Source organism: Haliotis rufescens, unplaced genomic scaffold (assembly GCF_023055435.1).
Source record: "Haliotis rufescens isolate VD_foot unplaced genomic scaffold, xgHalRufe1.0.p SCAF_2, whole genome shotgun sequence".
Taxonomy (NCBI): domain Eukaryota; kingdom Metazoa; phylum Mollusca; class Gastropoda; order Lepetellida; family Haliotidae; genus Haliotis; species Haliotis rufescens.
Window position 1 is genome coordinate 15,093,660 of NW_025963890.1, and position 17,524 is coordinate 15,111,183.

The window sequence follows — 17,524 nt, forward strand, 5'->3', positions numbered from 1 at the left end:
CCTCCCTCACAGTTGGTGACCTCTCAGGCTGTATACATGAGGTGTCCACAGGGAATTCACCTATCAAGAACTGGCCAGTGAGTCTGCCATCTACCACTGTATTACCAAGTCCCATGCTATTCCATCCTAATGGGTTAGTCACAACACAATGGCCCCATGCCCCTGCATACCTCCCATCACAATCCTATTGTTTTATCACAGTGATGAGCACCACACCATTCCATCTGACATGATGACCTTTGAATTTGTTTCTATGGCTTTGGTAATGGATATTGGGATATTTCCATGATATATTCATACTTTGGATAACAAGTACCTTTTAACAGTAATGACTGTCTCTTTGAATTCTTCCCATAAGGACAAATATAAATGAGTTTAGGCTGCCAAGTCATAAATGCAATTTTACATAGAATTGCATTTCGATTCAAACTAAAACAAAGGGTCATAATTTATCCTGTAGCAGAGTTGTTGTCGGAGAATACAGGTGGTCGATCAACATGGTCAGAGAATATGGATTCAATTTTAGCAATATTCTAGCAATATGGAGGCAAGGGACACAGGGCTACGTACATTGTACCATGACTAGCATGAGAGAGATCAAACCACGGTTCTCACCATGGAAAGCAAATGTTTTAACCAGGATGCTACCTAACTGCCACTATCGGCATTGTTTAATTTTTATTTGCACCAGTAACCTTAACTGAGATCTGCAACAGAGTTGCACTTTTCACAATGGTAAAAGTGGTAGTCCTTCCTGAACTTTTCTAGTCATGAGTCCAGTCTGTTTAGTCCAGTACTAGTCCAAGTGAAACTCTGTATTGTCTAGTAAGCTTAGCTACTACCTGTCTCTATAGCAACACTAAAATATACTGAAAAATAAAGCCTTGTTTGGTCTTACAGACTTAAAAGTCTTTGGCACAGACTTCTAGTCCTAGGGGGCGGTCGGGTAGCCTAGTGGTTAAAGCGTTTGCTCGTCACGCCAAAGACCTGGGATCGATTCCCGACATGGGTACAATGTGTGAAGCCCATTTCTGGTGTTCCCCGCCATGACATTGCTGGAATATTGCTAAAAGCGCTGTAAAACCATACTCACTCACTCACTCATTATTAGTCTTGGACTTCTGTTAATTTAAAACCCTGATGGGTAGAGAGGAATGAGAACAACTAACAGCAAACTCTTCACGACAACATGATCACATTTCAATACTCAAAACAAAAGGTAAGTGAAGATATCAAAGTATTCATTATTAACATAATTCTGCATGTAATCAATACTTTGCATTATGACATCAAATTTTTCACTGTATCATTTGTCTTTGACAACTTAGTTGATGAAAAACATATTCCAAAGCTTAAAACCAGTACATGTTAAATTGACTAATAGAACGTAATGAAGCACAGCACTCCATATGGAAGAAGATAGATGACACTACACCAGCATAATGACATTTCCTGAAACATATCACCGAACATAACAAAGCTGTTTCTGGGACACACTGGCATAACACAAGCGAAACCTGACACCGAGCAGAAGAAATTTGTTGCTGTCACTGCAGAGGAAGCGCTGAGTCTCATTACTGCAGTAACACAGGTCCGTTTCCATGGCAACTACAACAACATTTTCTTGTTATGACACAATGCAGGGAGGCAACGTACAGCACTTACAGACCTTGAGAACACGCACTGTGTGCATTGCTCATCTTGTTAATTACAAAATCGACAACTGAAATTCGACACATAGCTCATTATGACATGATATTGACAGCAGCCCTAGGTAGCTTGCAACATATGTTTTGAAACATACAGCCCTTCTCACTCGTATTTTTTTAAATAAAGGTATGCGCAAAATATGATTTAGGATAAACATATTTTGTTTATCATGATTACTTTCAAAGATGAGTTTCAGCACATGAAATGTTTCACCACTGACAGCCTTAGGAACTGTGTTGTGCGAGATAGTAATTGTATACTCATTATTCTACCCTGAGACTTATGGATATTCTTTCTTTTTAGCTTAATTGTATGTTATTTGCAATTTCTATACCATTTCATAACTTCAGACTGGCTATTGAATAGGACCCACCCCTTTTATGTAAATGAGATATTGATATTATAGTGCCTTTTATCATGTATATAAAAACGTATAACATAGTGCGATAACGCGATTTAACATCGCGTCCAAGATTATTGCACTTATATAGCGACGTGCATGTACGTGCGTGTGTTTGTGTGGCTGCTTGTACTAGTCAGGACTGATGCCGATTTATAGTGCTAGCTCACTGAGATACCATGCCGCATGAATATCCCACTCAGACACAGTATACTGACTCCAAGCCAACCAGTCCTGGTTTTAGTCCCTTAATTCCGAGCGCCAGACAGGGTAACAACAAGTACCATCTTTTAATGTCTTTTGGTATGACGTGGCTGGGGATCGAACCCCGGCCCTTCCGCTCTCCGGGCGGACGCTCTACCACTAGACCACGGAGGCGGTATTTTGGGGCCATAACATAATGATACTTCAGTGTTAGAAATCAGTTTTCACCATTTCCCAAAGAGATTCTGCTACAGGCTTCAATCTGCCTTTGGGAAAATTGGTAGTTTACAAGGAAATGGCACCTGGTTTTTACTAGCCTTGGGCAAGCAGACTTACGCTTACTTCAAACCAAGGATCATATCTGGATCATAACTGGATCATATGCATATCAGCAACTTTCACAATCTGCTGACACAAACACAATTTTTTTCAGTTTCAGTTACAGTTGATGATAATGCAACAGCTGCCAACCAAATGATAACTGTCATTACATATACATGCACCCACTGCATCAGGTGCCTTAATGAAGAACATGCAACTGCTGGCTCATCAAAAGATCAAATAATTGACAACTGCTCATTTGCCCTGCCGTCACATGGCTGGAATATTGCCTAGGGTGACAATGGTGGTGAAGTATTGATACAATCCTGCACAAGAACTCCAGCCCAGCATTAACAGCAGTTCTAGCACACTGCCAAACATTTCCCGGTATCATCACAAGAAAATCACAGGTATCTTTTAAACACATTCAAAGAATTTTTCCTGAATATTTTGCTATGCTTACTGGGAATTCTAGCTGCATGAGCCCTATCATAGAGCTTTGTTCATTGAGACATTCCTGGTGCCCTATAAAACAGCTTCATAGAAAACATCCATTACAAGAAGGTCACGTCAGAGGAATCTGAATGTCAGGTGGCCTACAAGATAAAGAAAAACTGGACTTGGTTCAAGTTCCAGGCACCATAGACATGTTTCAATACATTGGGCGAGTGGAGAACTTTGTAAGAAAAGGAAATTCCTGCAAGCTGACAAACAGTACCACAGACTCATCAAACCCATATTTCCAAATGGACAATATAAGTCAGTGATAGGTTTGTTGCGATTTTCTGATCTAATCATTTTGATTGTTGATGTTCTGATGTTCGAATAGAATTACGAAAATTGGTTCAGAATCTAAATATTCTGTTGCTCTCTCCTACCTCAGCTGTCACATGTGTGAGACAGACATGACGTTACTCTGGAATGCTACATCATGATACAATGGATGACGTCATCAAGGTCATACGTCTCTGTGACAACTGAGCCTGCTTCATCAGTTGAATGCAGAGCATGAACAGCTACATAGAACTTGTTCTCATAAATATTTATCACAATTGGTAAACAAAATATGCAGTATCCATGCAACATATTTCAAATTCGAAATATAGAAAAAAATTCATGCACAGTATAAAGGCTGGAAGATTTCCACTTTTCAAATCCCATTTGACAACGTTTTTACAGCACAAAGTCCAATTCATTTTACAAAATAGAATTGATGGAACGTCTACAGACACGTTCCTTACAGCTGTGTGCAACAGTGGCAAAATCTGCAATCGATACAAGAGAGAAGTCAGATCATATGTCTACCATCACCGTCCATTTCTATGAAATATGATTCATTATACTCCACAGAATCATTAATAACTAGAAGAATAATTGGAATCTTTATCACACGAGACACCAATGAATATAAAACCATGAAATACATAACAAAACGCCTGTGTCAATTTCAGTGCATCTCACAGTCTTAGTCATATGGGACATCAATGACAGGTGCATGATATGTATATATATCCGACATATGATTCGAAATCTACATCATTCTGCTTGCAGCATGATGGGTAGATTCATACAGGGTTTTCATTACATAAAATACACATAATGGATGACCCAAAGGCTTCTATAAAGGTATTAATGAGAAAGGGTAAACTTATTTCTCTGTGATTCAATCCATCAAGTATCTAATGATGGAGACATGGATCAATGAAATTGACATCATTAATCAGATGTGTAACCAGTACTAGCATGACTAGAACATCACAAAAAAGCTACCTTGACCAGCAAAACTGCCTTGATCATTCTGTTACTGCTGATAAAAAAACAAACCTAGAGATATATATTCTTCCAGCCTATATATCTTTATGATGTAGCTGGTGTAATAACCATTGGTCATTTCAAAGTAGTATGCAGGTTATTTCTGACAAGTATCTTATGTAACATAACAAGGTTTGTGGATAAACAACAAGTCCCTCAAAATTTTCACAAGTCTCGGACTAATGGACCAGTAGTTCCATGTCTCCCTGATGTAGACTACCAGTGCCTTCCATGACGGTTTTGATCACAACCAAGTTACAGTGATTTCAGTGTTAGATATCTAAATACATACCTTTAGTGAAAGCAGGTTATGATGAATATTGATTATTACAATAATGGTAACACAGGCCTATTTCTAGGTGTACTCTATGTTGATATTTGATTCCGAGACTACAGCAAATGTCAGCAAAAATGTCCACTTGACGTCCGCATGTTCAGTTAATGCAAATGACATTCTTATGCTTTAACTTTACAAAGATGGCATGTCTTAAACAAAGGAATTAATACTTTATAACTTTGAAAGCCATGAAATACCTAATCAGCAACCCTTTTGCTAGACTAACATCTAATCTCTGAAATGAACATATCTTACAGAAAAAGAAAGTTGTTAAAATATCTTAATATAAATAAAATAAAAAGGAGCCCAGATACCGCAGTAATCCAGATTGCTAAACATTATAGACTTGCATTGGCTGTATTGGATATATTTGTATCAGACTTTGACAGACTACCCTTTTGCACGAAACACTTTTTCACAAATTATTTAGCCAGGAACTTAGTTGAAAATCCCTGGAATAGCTTTACCAGAAAAACATGTTAACCAGATGTCCACCCTTTCCTTGCATACTGTATAGCAACACACATGAATCAATGAATGTCATATATACCTTTGACAGTACTGGTAAACATTCAGGAACCAGCACAACTGTCATGTAGCATATTGATTTGATGTTGAAATGTCCTAAGGTTACAAAACATACAGCCATTATATACATCTGAATAAAAAAGCTCCATTAGTGTAACTGTTCACAAATAACTTACCTGGGGATATTTCATCTTGAAAAATGTTTCTAGATTTTCATATAAATGTGGATCTACTCCAACTAAAGGTTTTAAAATTGATACTGCTGGAAGCTCTTCTGCTACATACGGGGGAAGCTTGTGAGATAACCTCCATTTTCTGAAATACAAAAGAAAAAGAGTCATTCATACACTTCATAATAAAGAAACTCTAGCTTTACAAGCACACATATCATATGCTGCAGGGTATAGTTTTCATTGATGAAACGAGATGAAAACAAAATGATAGCTACAATGTTCGCATGTAATAATCCGATGTAACATTACAGAATATAGATGGATTATGTTATGCCCCAAGGTCAAAAACACAGGACTTGTATTCATAAACCTCTCATGAAGGTACTGACTGATCTAGGCTTGATCACACACAAAGGCCATTGAACCGTTATCTGACCAGTGCGAAGTATAGGCACAATACTCAGCCATAATGCTCAATAATGCTTTTCTCAAGGTTAACAAACCTCTACACATGTTTCCACAAAGTTTTCTGTACATGTCTTATGAGTGTGACATTATTAAAACGCTTCCCAAACATTATTGGTCTGAGACATATAATTGAGCTGAAACAATGCAATTCTGAGTGAGTGAGTGAGTATGTTTTTTACACCGCTTTGTGGTTTGGCAATATTCCTGCAATATCATGGCGGGACACCAGAAATGAACTTCACACATTGTACCCATGTAAGGAATCAAACCTGGGTCTTTTGCATGATGAGCGAACGCTTTGACCACTTGTCTAGCCGACCCCCCATGCAATTCTGAAGTCACTTCAGTGTGACGACATGATACATACTGATCGTGTATTATGGCCTTCCGATACGGAAGATCACGATATGATAAAGATCACAACACACTAGATATGATACAGCTCATTTCTCAATACATCAGAATTACAACACAAAGATTATGAACTGAAATACTTGTGGATTTCAGATGAGAGAAACAACAGCATTAGACTCCATTTTTTCCATGTACTTCTCAAAAAGTAACCCAAATGATCCCAAACAGATGATTTGCCAGACACCTTTCAAGTTCACATTTAAGGTTATTCTTTTGATAAGTATGTAAAAAAGAGTATTTTGTATTGTCATGTACGGTGATACATGTACAGGTCCATGTGTATCTTGTATCATACTGATGGAACATTGCTGAGTTTGGCGTTCAACAACAAACAAACAAACAATAGGGAAGGTAGGTCTTTTTTTCTTCTTAATTTGTTTTCTTTGAAAAATAAACACAATACGACTATCAAATTAACATACTTATGATACAGCTATGAATTAATTCAGTCAGAACAACAGAAAACACACACGTTATGTTTTTGGCTTTATTTTCTAACAGTGTCTATTGTTATACAAAAGTGCAAAACCATGAAACGTAAACATAGGAAGTGTTACCGGTACGCCCCACTGCAGTCCCATTCCTTCTATTGATATGACATGACATGACATAATTTCTGGAGGAAAATGTCAACCAACCTAAACTAGACATAGTATCAGGCCATGGCATAGCTAACAGTTTGGTCATTGTACCCTAGATCTATAGGCGATGACTGGAGGATTTGCATGGGACAATAAGAGCCTCACAAAATCTGATTAGTGATCAATCACCTCGTATACTAGTATTACTACTAGCACCAGATAGCCATAGATCTTAATCAGATGATACATGCCTCCAGCAGAATTATTCAATGCTCATTATACCCAAGTAAACCTCAAGGCCAGTCAAACTTTATACACTTAATGTGATTTACTTACAAACTTAATTGAGGTTGATCGTGCAAGCAGGTAAACATCAATACTAGTTGAACCAAATTGTAAGCATTGCAAGTATGCCCTACATATACCCGAAGTCTGTTTATTTTGCAACTTTGACAGAAAACAATTCTGTAGTTACAGACTACTGGTATTTATATGGAACAGATAAATGACAGTCATATGAAAAACTGAGTGTTCTTAACTTCTTTTTGAGTAGTATAATCTATGAGGCTATTGCCCAAAAGCAAAGGTTTCTACAAAATACAAATATGAAAATTGAGCTGGATTAACACAACTTACAAACAAAAATAATACTTTAAGTTGCCTTTAGCTTCTTAATCATGTCAATTACAATGAAACCATTTTCACATGTCTGTCTTCCAGAGCAGCTACCTAGATAATGAAATCGTTTCTATTTATCTGAAAAGTTGAAGAATGGAATTGTCTGTATTTATCAGCAGTGTTTCTCTACTTCGCAGATGTGAAAATCTATAAATTCCATTGGTAAATGAGTTTCCATCAGGAAGTGTGCTCTGTAATCAAGAGCGAGACAGGTAATAACGGTGATCACTGCACTCTAATAGTACGGCACCAGTCATTATGGGCTATTGAACATACACACACCATCAACACAGACAATGAAATTAAGCAGCATCGCCCTCGATCAGTTTGGCTTTAACAATTCACTGAAGCATTGGTGCATCACGATACTACGTGCAGTGATACACAGTGATCAAAATTAAGGGGAATCCTGGGGTCTTTGAGTTTCACTTATTTCATCTAGGGACCCCTTTAATCTTTACCTTTTCACATTGGAGCCATGACAAAGACATCTGGGCCCACTTGCACAAAGCGATCTTAGCGCTATGACTATTGTAAGCCTATGTTAAAGTATGGGAGTGATCATCTTAGCGCTAAGATCACTTTATGCATTTGGGCCCAGGACATTTAAGTTTAATTTTGAACACAACATACATTTATAATTATAAACATAATAATACAATGTAATAATGTTCACTATATATGAACACTATATACATTTATAATTATAAACATAATAATACAATGTAATTATGTTCACTTTATATGAACACTATATACATTTATAATTATAAACATAATAATACAATGTAATAATGTTCTCTGCTTTGGCTACTAAATAGGCCACCCAAGTTTACACTTTTACAACTACACTTTGCTTTTTATCTCCACTTTCGAATGCTAGATACTATAAAAGTCCAGTTTCCACCCTTGTCTAACAAGACTGGAATTTCCATACTCGATCGTAGAGCAAGCAGTGGCTATTACGAGTTATGTCCCTTCTATGTCCCTCCTATATTGACCAATAAGATGCCATCGCTCATATCGCTTGCATTTGCTTCAAACAAAATGGTGGCGCCCAGTCAAGTACTGATCAATAATCAAGACCTATATCATGTATATTGTAACAAAACCGATCTTACCCTATGAAGTGCATCTAATCACTTGAGTACCTTGATTTAAAACATGAAAAGATTTGGAAAATATCTGTCGACACCCAGTTGACGGTACACATACTTTGCAAATCCTGCAGTCGACAGACATCTGCACACACAAACCCATTTTGTTTATGAACCGGATGTCTAGTTCATTACATGATTTTGATTGGACTATGCATAGACTCATTAGTCCAGCCAAACTGTAACTCCGGAATTCCAGCCTAGTTCTACAAGGGTGGAAACTGGACTTTTATAGTCAGTTAACTGCCTTGACTCAGGAAGATGAGTGTTTATTTCACAAAATAAGTATTTATGATGCTATTATTTTGCTGTTACTATGGTTACACATCATTGACTTCTGAGCCAACTTTTATATTTTATTCCCCTGTCACCTGGACTCCCTGACCCAACTATCTGACAAAATATGCTGAGTTAGGAAATAGCTACCACACATAAAACAGGTAATGACACCTAAAATGACAACATGTACTCCTGAATTACAAATCATATCGAAGAAAGATTTCTTTTCATCAATAGTTATACACTATCTTTTAACCACATTTCAGTGAAAAACCCAAAATTAAAGTATTGCCTTACACAAACTTGAAGTAGTCATGGTAATATCTGGCCCCTGCTATTTCATGTTGAACAGCTGGGTAGTGTTGGTAAGTAGATTAAAATATCCATGATGATAAAATAGCTGAAGTTCCTGTGGTTATGTCAATCTAACAAGTTATCTGTGTACATTTCTAGGGCGTTCCATGCTGGGATAACCTCATGTGACACTCCTCGGCTTAAAATAACAAACACAAGCGTATCGCTGCAACAAACAGTTCTTCAAAAGCAATGTATGGATTCTAAATAAAACCTGTACATAAAACATAGCGTGAAAAATCTTTGTCACGATTAATGAAATCTTTTATGACACTTAGTCACTATAATTTCAATTGAGAATAATTATGTTTCTTTTCAACTATTGTTTTATTTATTATTATATTATAATATTTAATTATTTTTTAAAAACTGAAAGCTAATAACCATGATTAGTTATTGCTACTTTGTTACATCAACAAAATTAAAATACATTATTTACCATAACGTTGTTGTATACCATCAATAAGTGAGTGTTTGTGGTGTTTTTTTATATCCAAAACATATTGATCTTACATTCTAGAAGTTTTACTTTTCAAGTACAGTTAGTTGCTACACTTGTGCCAATCTACATCCATACATAAGTAACATGTATTTATGTTTCAAACAAAAAATGAACTCTGAAACAATTAATCTATCCCTAATTAAATAATTAATTAATTAAGAAATCCATATCAGCATTACCCTCTTCAATCAAAGTGCAAGTCCTCATTAATATAATGATAATGATGAAGATTTATTTAACTAGCCTAGATACAAAATGTACAACATATTTTTAAATTTATTGAAAAATCAATACAAATTCATTCCTTGTTTTAGTTACTATAGTGATAATAATGACGGGATACGTTGTACTGTAGTCAAGAACAAGTTAATCCCCTAATGCGATTTTTTCGAACAAGCTGCTAGTACTTTCTGAGGCGCTTAGCGTAATTCCACCTAAATCAACCGATGAAAACAACTCGTAGTAACTTGGTTCTACCGGCGTGCCAAACCCTGCCCTGCCCTGCCCACTTTCCGTGTCAACATAATCAGTATGATGATTTAATGGAGAAAACAACCAAACACATCAACACAAATTCTAAACGACAGAAAATGAATGAAAATTATCTTTAAAACTTATTCAAAAGACTATAGTATGATGAGATTCCACAGAAAAGACAAGATCGTTCGACAAACATACGAACTCGTCAGCAATGCGAGCAAAAGGCGTGAGTGAAGTTATTTGCAACTGTCAAACGTATTCGGTCAGTCAAATCGTTAAATAAAGGCGATCACAAAAGGGAAATGAAATAAATGTTGAAAACTTACCCATATACGATTGCAAATATATGTAGAAGCCAATTTATGCACCAACTAGCGAAAATAACTACAGCTAATCCACATATCGTGTAGTCTACCGGTGCCATTTTACTCCAAATGGAGCAGCCGCGCTTTCCCACAATGCTCTCGCTGAGGAGGATGAGATAACTTCCGCCTGACCCCTGACCTATTTCAGCTAAGTCGCAGGTTGTTTATAGCAACGGTCAACCAATTTGAATTATCGCCAACAGCAACGCACCTCAGCATGTTTGTTTAACAATATCATTTGTGTAATTAAAGTAAAAACAAATATGCTTCATCCCTTGCAAAATATGTTGCGGATGCGGAACATGAAAACAAATGCCGCAACATGTGAAACGTGTTTTTATCTTATCCTGTCGGTGTCTCCGGACATTTGCTGGTTTGATTTCCTGTTCGTGGGGAAAATGATATATTTTTAATTTTTTTTATACAATTTGAAGAATCCAATTTTCATGTATGACGTTTTCAGACAACGTTATATCGCCTTCTTTTCATTATTTTGCTATGAGAACTGCTGACATTTTTTCTTTCTCAGACCGGGGACCATATACCGTTCGTTAAAAGCATCAATTACATTTCGTTCTCTTTATGTTTATTTTAGTACTTATTGTTTTAGAAAAATAAACGCATGGCCCTACACGCAACACGGTTATACGCACGTACTTTGACAGGCGTGAGTTCCGATGATATATCCTGCTTCAATCACTTAATTATACATCGGCCTGTCCTTTACCCACAATCTCTCTCTCTCTCTCTCTCTCTCTCTCTCTCTCTCTCTCTCTCTCTCTCTCTCTCTCTCTCTCTCTCTCTCAACTATAACTATGTGAAACCCAAATCATATATAGTGTAGACAAAATATATAGCATCTATTGGCGATTTCGGATTTAACACTTTACTGAGAAATATTACCACGTCTATCTCTTCAGTTCGCCACACAGCATATCAAATTAATATCATATATTTATCATAATTATTATTAATTATTTAAATATTAACAAGAAAATTTATGAACCCGTTGTTGCTTTCCATTAAATGATACAACAAAGAAAGAATAAGACATCTTAAAAGCATCCTTTTTAAGTTAAATGGTTTCAGCGGTTACCTTGTCGAGTACTCGCACACACAATACCCACGTGTTTGTCTAAATCTGGCGATGCGTAATCGTCATGTGGTTTTCTAGGTCAGAGGTCATATCGCAAATCTTATGACGCAGATACAGGAACCACGCACAGACATACTTCACAATCCTCGCAACAGCTAGGTCGCTTGCTTCCTATGTTAAAAGTACAGTAATGATTCACCACCGGGCTAACTTCGTGAACAATTGGGGGGAGAGTTAAAGTGACACACGGTCGATCAGAGAGGCGCGCCTCTGTTGCATGGTGTTTACGTGTTCAATGATGATCTCAATCTATTTCGCAACCAGGTTATTTCCAGTTTGGACAAAGAAGAGAAATGAAAACTATTTCAATACATGTCTACGCCTATAAACTATATATGACACAGTTTTACGTAACATTGGGCGGTGTGTTTACAATAAGTATTTTCTGTACATATATGTTGATGTATATATGTAGGAATTTAAATCATCCACAAAAATCAATAATATTGTTGATAATGATTAGTGATGTAGACATACTTGTCCGTTTGTTATGTAAATCTTATAATTTAAACTACAGTGGCCATGCTGTACAATGACAATCAACGAACTTGCGAATTACGTCTTTACAGAGCTTCACGATGACAAATTTTGTAATCGTGTTTACTGAAAATCTGATAAAAATAACCAACAAATTCATTCTAATAATGTACCAGACCAAATAATTTAATTAGTTTCAAAAGACTTTTGATGCAAACATTTGTATGTGTTTAAAACATATTTTATTGACACAGTTTACATGAAATTGGAACAAATACTCTATACTTATGTTGAAACCTCTCCATAATAATAGAAAACCTACAATAATGTGATGATGATGATGATGATGATGATGATGATACTAAAACATGTTTGTACATTTAGATAAACATGAAAATGATGTTGATCTCTTAATGCCCCATGTGGGTTGTGAATTGAAAATATCAATATCTTATATACAAAGTATTTTGTTATCGGAGAGGTCTTCGGAGAGGCACTGCGACCTTTGACCAATCCAATTTCAAATTTTAAAAAAAATTAAAATATTGTTTAAAACACTTGTAGATATGACATTATGTAAATGCGTTAGGTTCACTTGTAAAAGTGGTTTTGTCACGATATAAATATATTTTCCGTGTACATGTTAGTTTCACATGATGTAAATATGTTATGTTCACGTGTACATGTAAGTGTGACATGATGTAAATATGTTATGTTCACGTGTACATGTAAGTTTCGCAAGATGTAAAAATGTTATGTTCACGTGTACATGCAAGTGTGACATGATGTAAATATGTTATATTCACGTGTACATGCAAGTGTGACATGATGTAAATATATCATGTTCACGTGGAAATTGCATTAAGTTACCGTTTACATGTTGGTTTGACAAACCATTCATGAACAGGTTCTTGGAACACTGGGTCAATAAACGGATATGACGAAGTCATTTACACAAAGTGGTCGAAGCTGATGATATCCATCTTTTAACTCACATACAGTAGTGGTAGTAAATGCCGTTTATGTGCATAACGAACCAATTTAGATAAATTACCTTGTCATACCTGTAACCACAGCAACGTACTCCGTGACGCATCAGTATTTATGACTGGATATGACAAAGTCAATTACATGAAGGTAATCGTCTTTACCGACGTCAACCTTACACTGCTATGTATAGGAGTGGTAGAAAATATTTTGTACACAAATTGTGAATTTCTCATGTAACCAACATATTGTGTTGAAATACGTTGTCATGTATCTGTAACCATAGTAACGTACTCCGTGAACACATTATTTATTACTGGATATGACGAAGTTACTTACATGAAAGTATTCGACTAAATCGACGTCAGTCTGACACTCATATAAATATAGCAGTAGTAAATATTTTATATTGTGAATTTGGCATTGAACCAACCTATTTTGATACAATATTTTGTCATGTGCATGCCCTCTCCTACATCTGCATGTCCGTGTACACGTCATTGTGTAAACCTACGGGTTAATGGTGCGTTCTTGTCTGTGAATCGATATGTTTGCGTTCCGCGTTAACCTAGCTGTTACCTGTAGAATCGGTGTTAATTGGCCCCTGATAAGACTTTGTCATTACCAGTGTTTAAGTGTGAAAACATACTCGGGTGTGGTATCTACACTGGGACCGCGTCGTATATACTCTAACACCAAGCTTACCATGTGATTCGCTGTGCAGAGTTGCGTCCCTTGGCCACGCCAGAAACCTATGATTGTGGGTTCGAATCCCGGTTCTCCCCAATTATGTTTCTAGGTTTGTCAGCACCATACCCGTGCTCGTGGGTTTCACCGAAGTGGTAACGTCTGGGCCTGCACCTCTTCGGGCTTTCCTCCCACATTAAGCTGACACGCCGCGATATAACTGGAATACTGTTAAAAGCGGCGTTACACCCAACTCACTCACTCACCCACTTAATATGTGAACGGGGTTTGGAATTACCAGTCACTGAAAGTACAACGCGCGCAGCTTAAAACCTGTGTCTTTCTGATGTCTGTTTGTCGAGCCACCCGTGCCCAACGTGTCCCCGAGTCTTGGTTTGAAGATAAAGCGATTGGTTGGTTGGTTGGTTGTTTAACGCCGCACTCAGCAATATTCCAGCTATATGACGGCGGTCTGTAAATAATCGAGTCTGGACCAGACAATCCAGTGATTGATATCATGAGCATCGATCCACGTAATTGAGATCGATGACATGCATCATCAACCAAGTCAGCGAGCCTGACCAACCGATCCCGTTATTCGCCTTTTACGACAAGCATAGTCGCGTTTTACGGCAAGCATGGGTTGCTGAAGACCTATTCTACCCCGGATCTTCACGGGTCTAAAGCGATTGACACTGGTAAAAACTGAAGAAAGCATACAGTTGAAACGCTGCAAACTTAAGGTCTAAAACACAACTATGATGTCAAATAAAGCACCATCTAATAACCATTTCTTGTTTGTTTCACTTTTAGCACAATCAAACGTGTGTATACTTTCTTTTGCACGACAGTTTACATGCCTGGTAAGACATTAGCTGTGTTGGAAGCGCGCTTAAAATCTCCAACATTCCTCTCTCTTTATTTATAATTTACGAAATTAAGTATATCATTTCTTACATTTGTATCATATTTTGTTGTTGGAATCGGACTAGCTCTCCCTGGTACCATATGTACAGATCCATTTATATAACCATTCATCTGTCTATTACACTAAACGAACGTTGATAGATGAATGTAGTTTATATTTGTAGTTTCAGTACCGTCGGTAAATACCGAAAGGCAACCCTGAAATATAGAAAAATAATCATCCCACTTATTTCTCTGGACCTTGCGATGCACCGGACCGTGCGGTGACAGAATAGATCCGTTGCATCCCATGTGTTTCGTAAGAACTGGCTCAGATGAGATTCTTATGATCACCATACGTGTTCCGACTCAATACGTGTCATGGTATACAGATATCAAGTGTGTTTTGCTCATAATATCAACTACTACTTGTTTAAAGACCGAGGCTCAATTATTTGCAAGCGCTCGTTATTTTCATTAAAATTGTTGATTGGCGTACAACAACACTTTTCTGACTTGGAATTTAACGAGCGCTTCCAGCTAATGCTGAATCAGCCATGACGACTGGTCCAGACTCAATTATTTACAGGCTGCCGGCAATGTAGCTAGGATATTGCAGACTGCGACGTTAACATTAGTCTGTCTTACAGACCCTGATACAAATATATATCATATACAGCCCATGCAAGTCTATAATGTTTGGCAAGCCTAGATCACTGCAGTATCTGAAAATGAAGAGAGTCACTGGGCTCCTTTTTATCATTTATCCTTATTTTTAACTGAACAAGTGTTTTTTTTATGTACGATATGTTCATTTCAGAGACTAGATTTTAGTCTACGTTAACATACAAACCTTAAGATCCAGCTCTCTAATCATTCATTGTCTTACAAACCCTGCAGATATCTTTCACTCCTGCCCATTGTCTACCAGCATGCTTCACGAAGCGGGACATTGTCATGCTTCACTGGGTAAACCGACTGTTTAATTACTTAGACATTGGAATTAACATGTCATGCCACGGTTCCCCAGTGTATAAACAATAGAAACAACAATACATTGACAACAAGCGTATATTAATTACGGTTTAACATTTATAATAGGATTAACTTGTTTAATGTCAATTAGTACACTGTGACATCGGGCTGAGTGCTACTGCACCTGGGAATAATCAATGACCGTTGTATAAAAACAGACGAGTTGGGCTTTTGTTTGCAGAATCATCAAACTGAGCCGTAATCCTCTATATAAACAAATTGGTGTCTTGACAAGGTCGTTTTTATTAGATGTGTAAGGCTGATGGCGATAATTAGAAGCATTAAATGGTAAACACAATGTAATAGTATAGATGACAGCAAACTACTCAGAATGATCGAGTTTATGTAAATATCAAGCATGTTTGTAGAAAAATAATAAGGCCATAATCAATAACTACGTCTTTGCACTGCGCCCTCAACGTCTTAAATCGATCGATATTGACGATGTTCGATCAAAAATAAAAAAAAGAGCGTGTTAAAGTGTTAACGGGTTAATGTTCAGGAAAATCACGTCAATTATATTAACATTTAAGATTGATTGACAGATTAGTCAACCGGAATGAAAAAAGGATTTTGGTTGCAGTTGCACATGGCGTATGGAGTGAAGGATTTTTAACGCCGCTTTATACAGTATTTCAGTCGAATCACGGTGCGTCTTCTTTACGTGAGGTGTTTGTTAAGCATGTATTAAAGTGATGCATGTATTAGTCGCCAATTTACACTTGTCAGAGGGGTACACAAAGTACGTGATCTAGACTACCATGCAGTTGTGGGACTTTCATTTTGCGGAAGTCTCGGTGGCTGAGTGGTTAGATCGCTGACTTTGCCGGCGATGAGGTGTCTCCCTCTGGCAGTGTGAATTCGAATCCCGGACGGGACACAACCCCCCAAAAGTACGAGAATCTCTGTTACTAAGAAAGTGTTATCCCCAAAGTAGCATCTGTAAGACTTTTACCATTTTGGTGAAACACACGAGATTTGAACCCACGATTTTAGGTTTCGAGCATGTCCATAGTATGTATAGCGAATTACTGTGCCTAATTTAAGACGACTGAACCACCATTTCTTCAGAGATCTGTTTTATGTTATTGTACATAAGCATTAAATCTCAAGTATCTACCTACGTAATGCCATAACTATCGAATCACCTGCACGCTGCCTATATATCTAGTGTTTATTACGCCTCCCCGCTGATTAGACAATAAGGTTGTTCAGGTAACCATCTTGAATGAATCCCTGACCATTAGCAACGTGAATGAACATGTGTATATTACATCACCCAGTTGCTTAAACAAGATTTGAGTGTGTAAATTTTGTTTTGTTTTTAACGTCAGTATGTAATTTTGAAGCTTTAAATTAAATCCCAACACATTTGCGACCAGTCGAGGCCCACGGGTGACGGAGTCGTCCATGGTCATGTGTTATCAGGGGCAGATAACTCTCAACGGCAAAACTGGAAAATGGTTTATTCGCTACGCGTCTCAGACCAGCATCACGTCGCCCACTCGTGATA

At 37.2% G+C, this 17,524-nt stretch overlaps 1 protein-coding gene across 1 annotated transcript in view; it reads right to left on the minus strand.

The window, feature by feature from the left end:
- LOC124135586 (ceramide glucosyltransferase-like) overlaps positions 1–10,887 on the minus strand; it is a 55,529-nt gene extending 44,642 nt beyond the window's left edge. Inside the window, exons 1-2 of the mRNA XM_046500959.2 lie at positions 10,725–10,887; positions 5,489–5,627 (exon numbers count right to left, since the gene is read on the minus strand). Coding sequence (XP_046356915.1) covers positions 5,489–5,627; positions 10,725–10,822 — 237 coding nt within the window. The 5' untranslated portion in view covers positions 10,823–10,887. The remainder of the gene's footprint in view (positions 1–5,488; positions 5,628–10,724) is intronic.
- Positions 10,888–17,524: the final 6,637 nt, after the last annotated feature.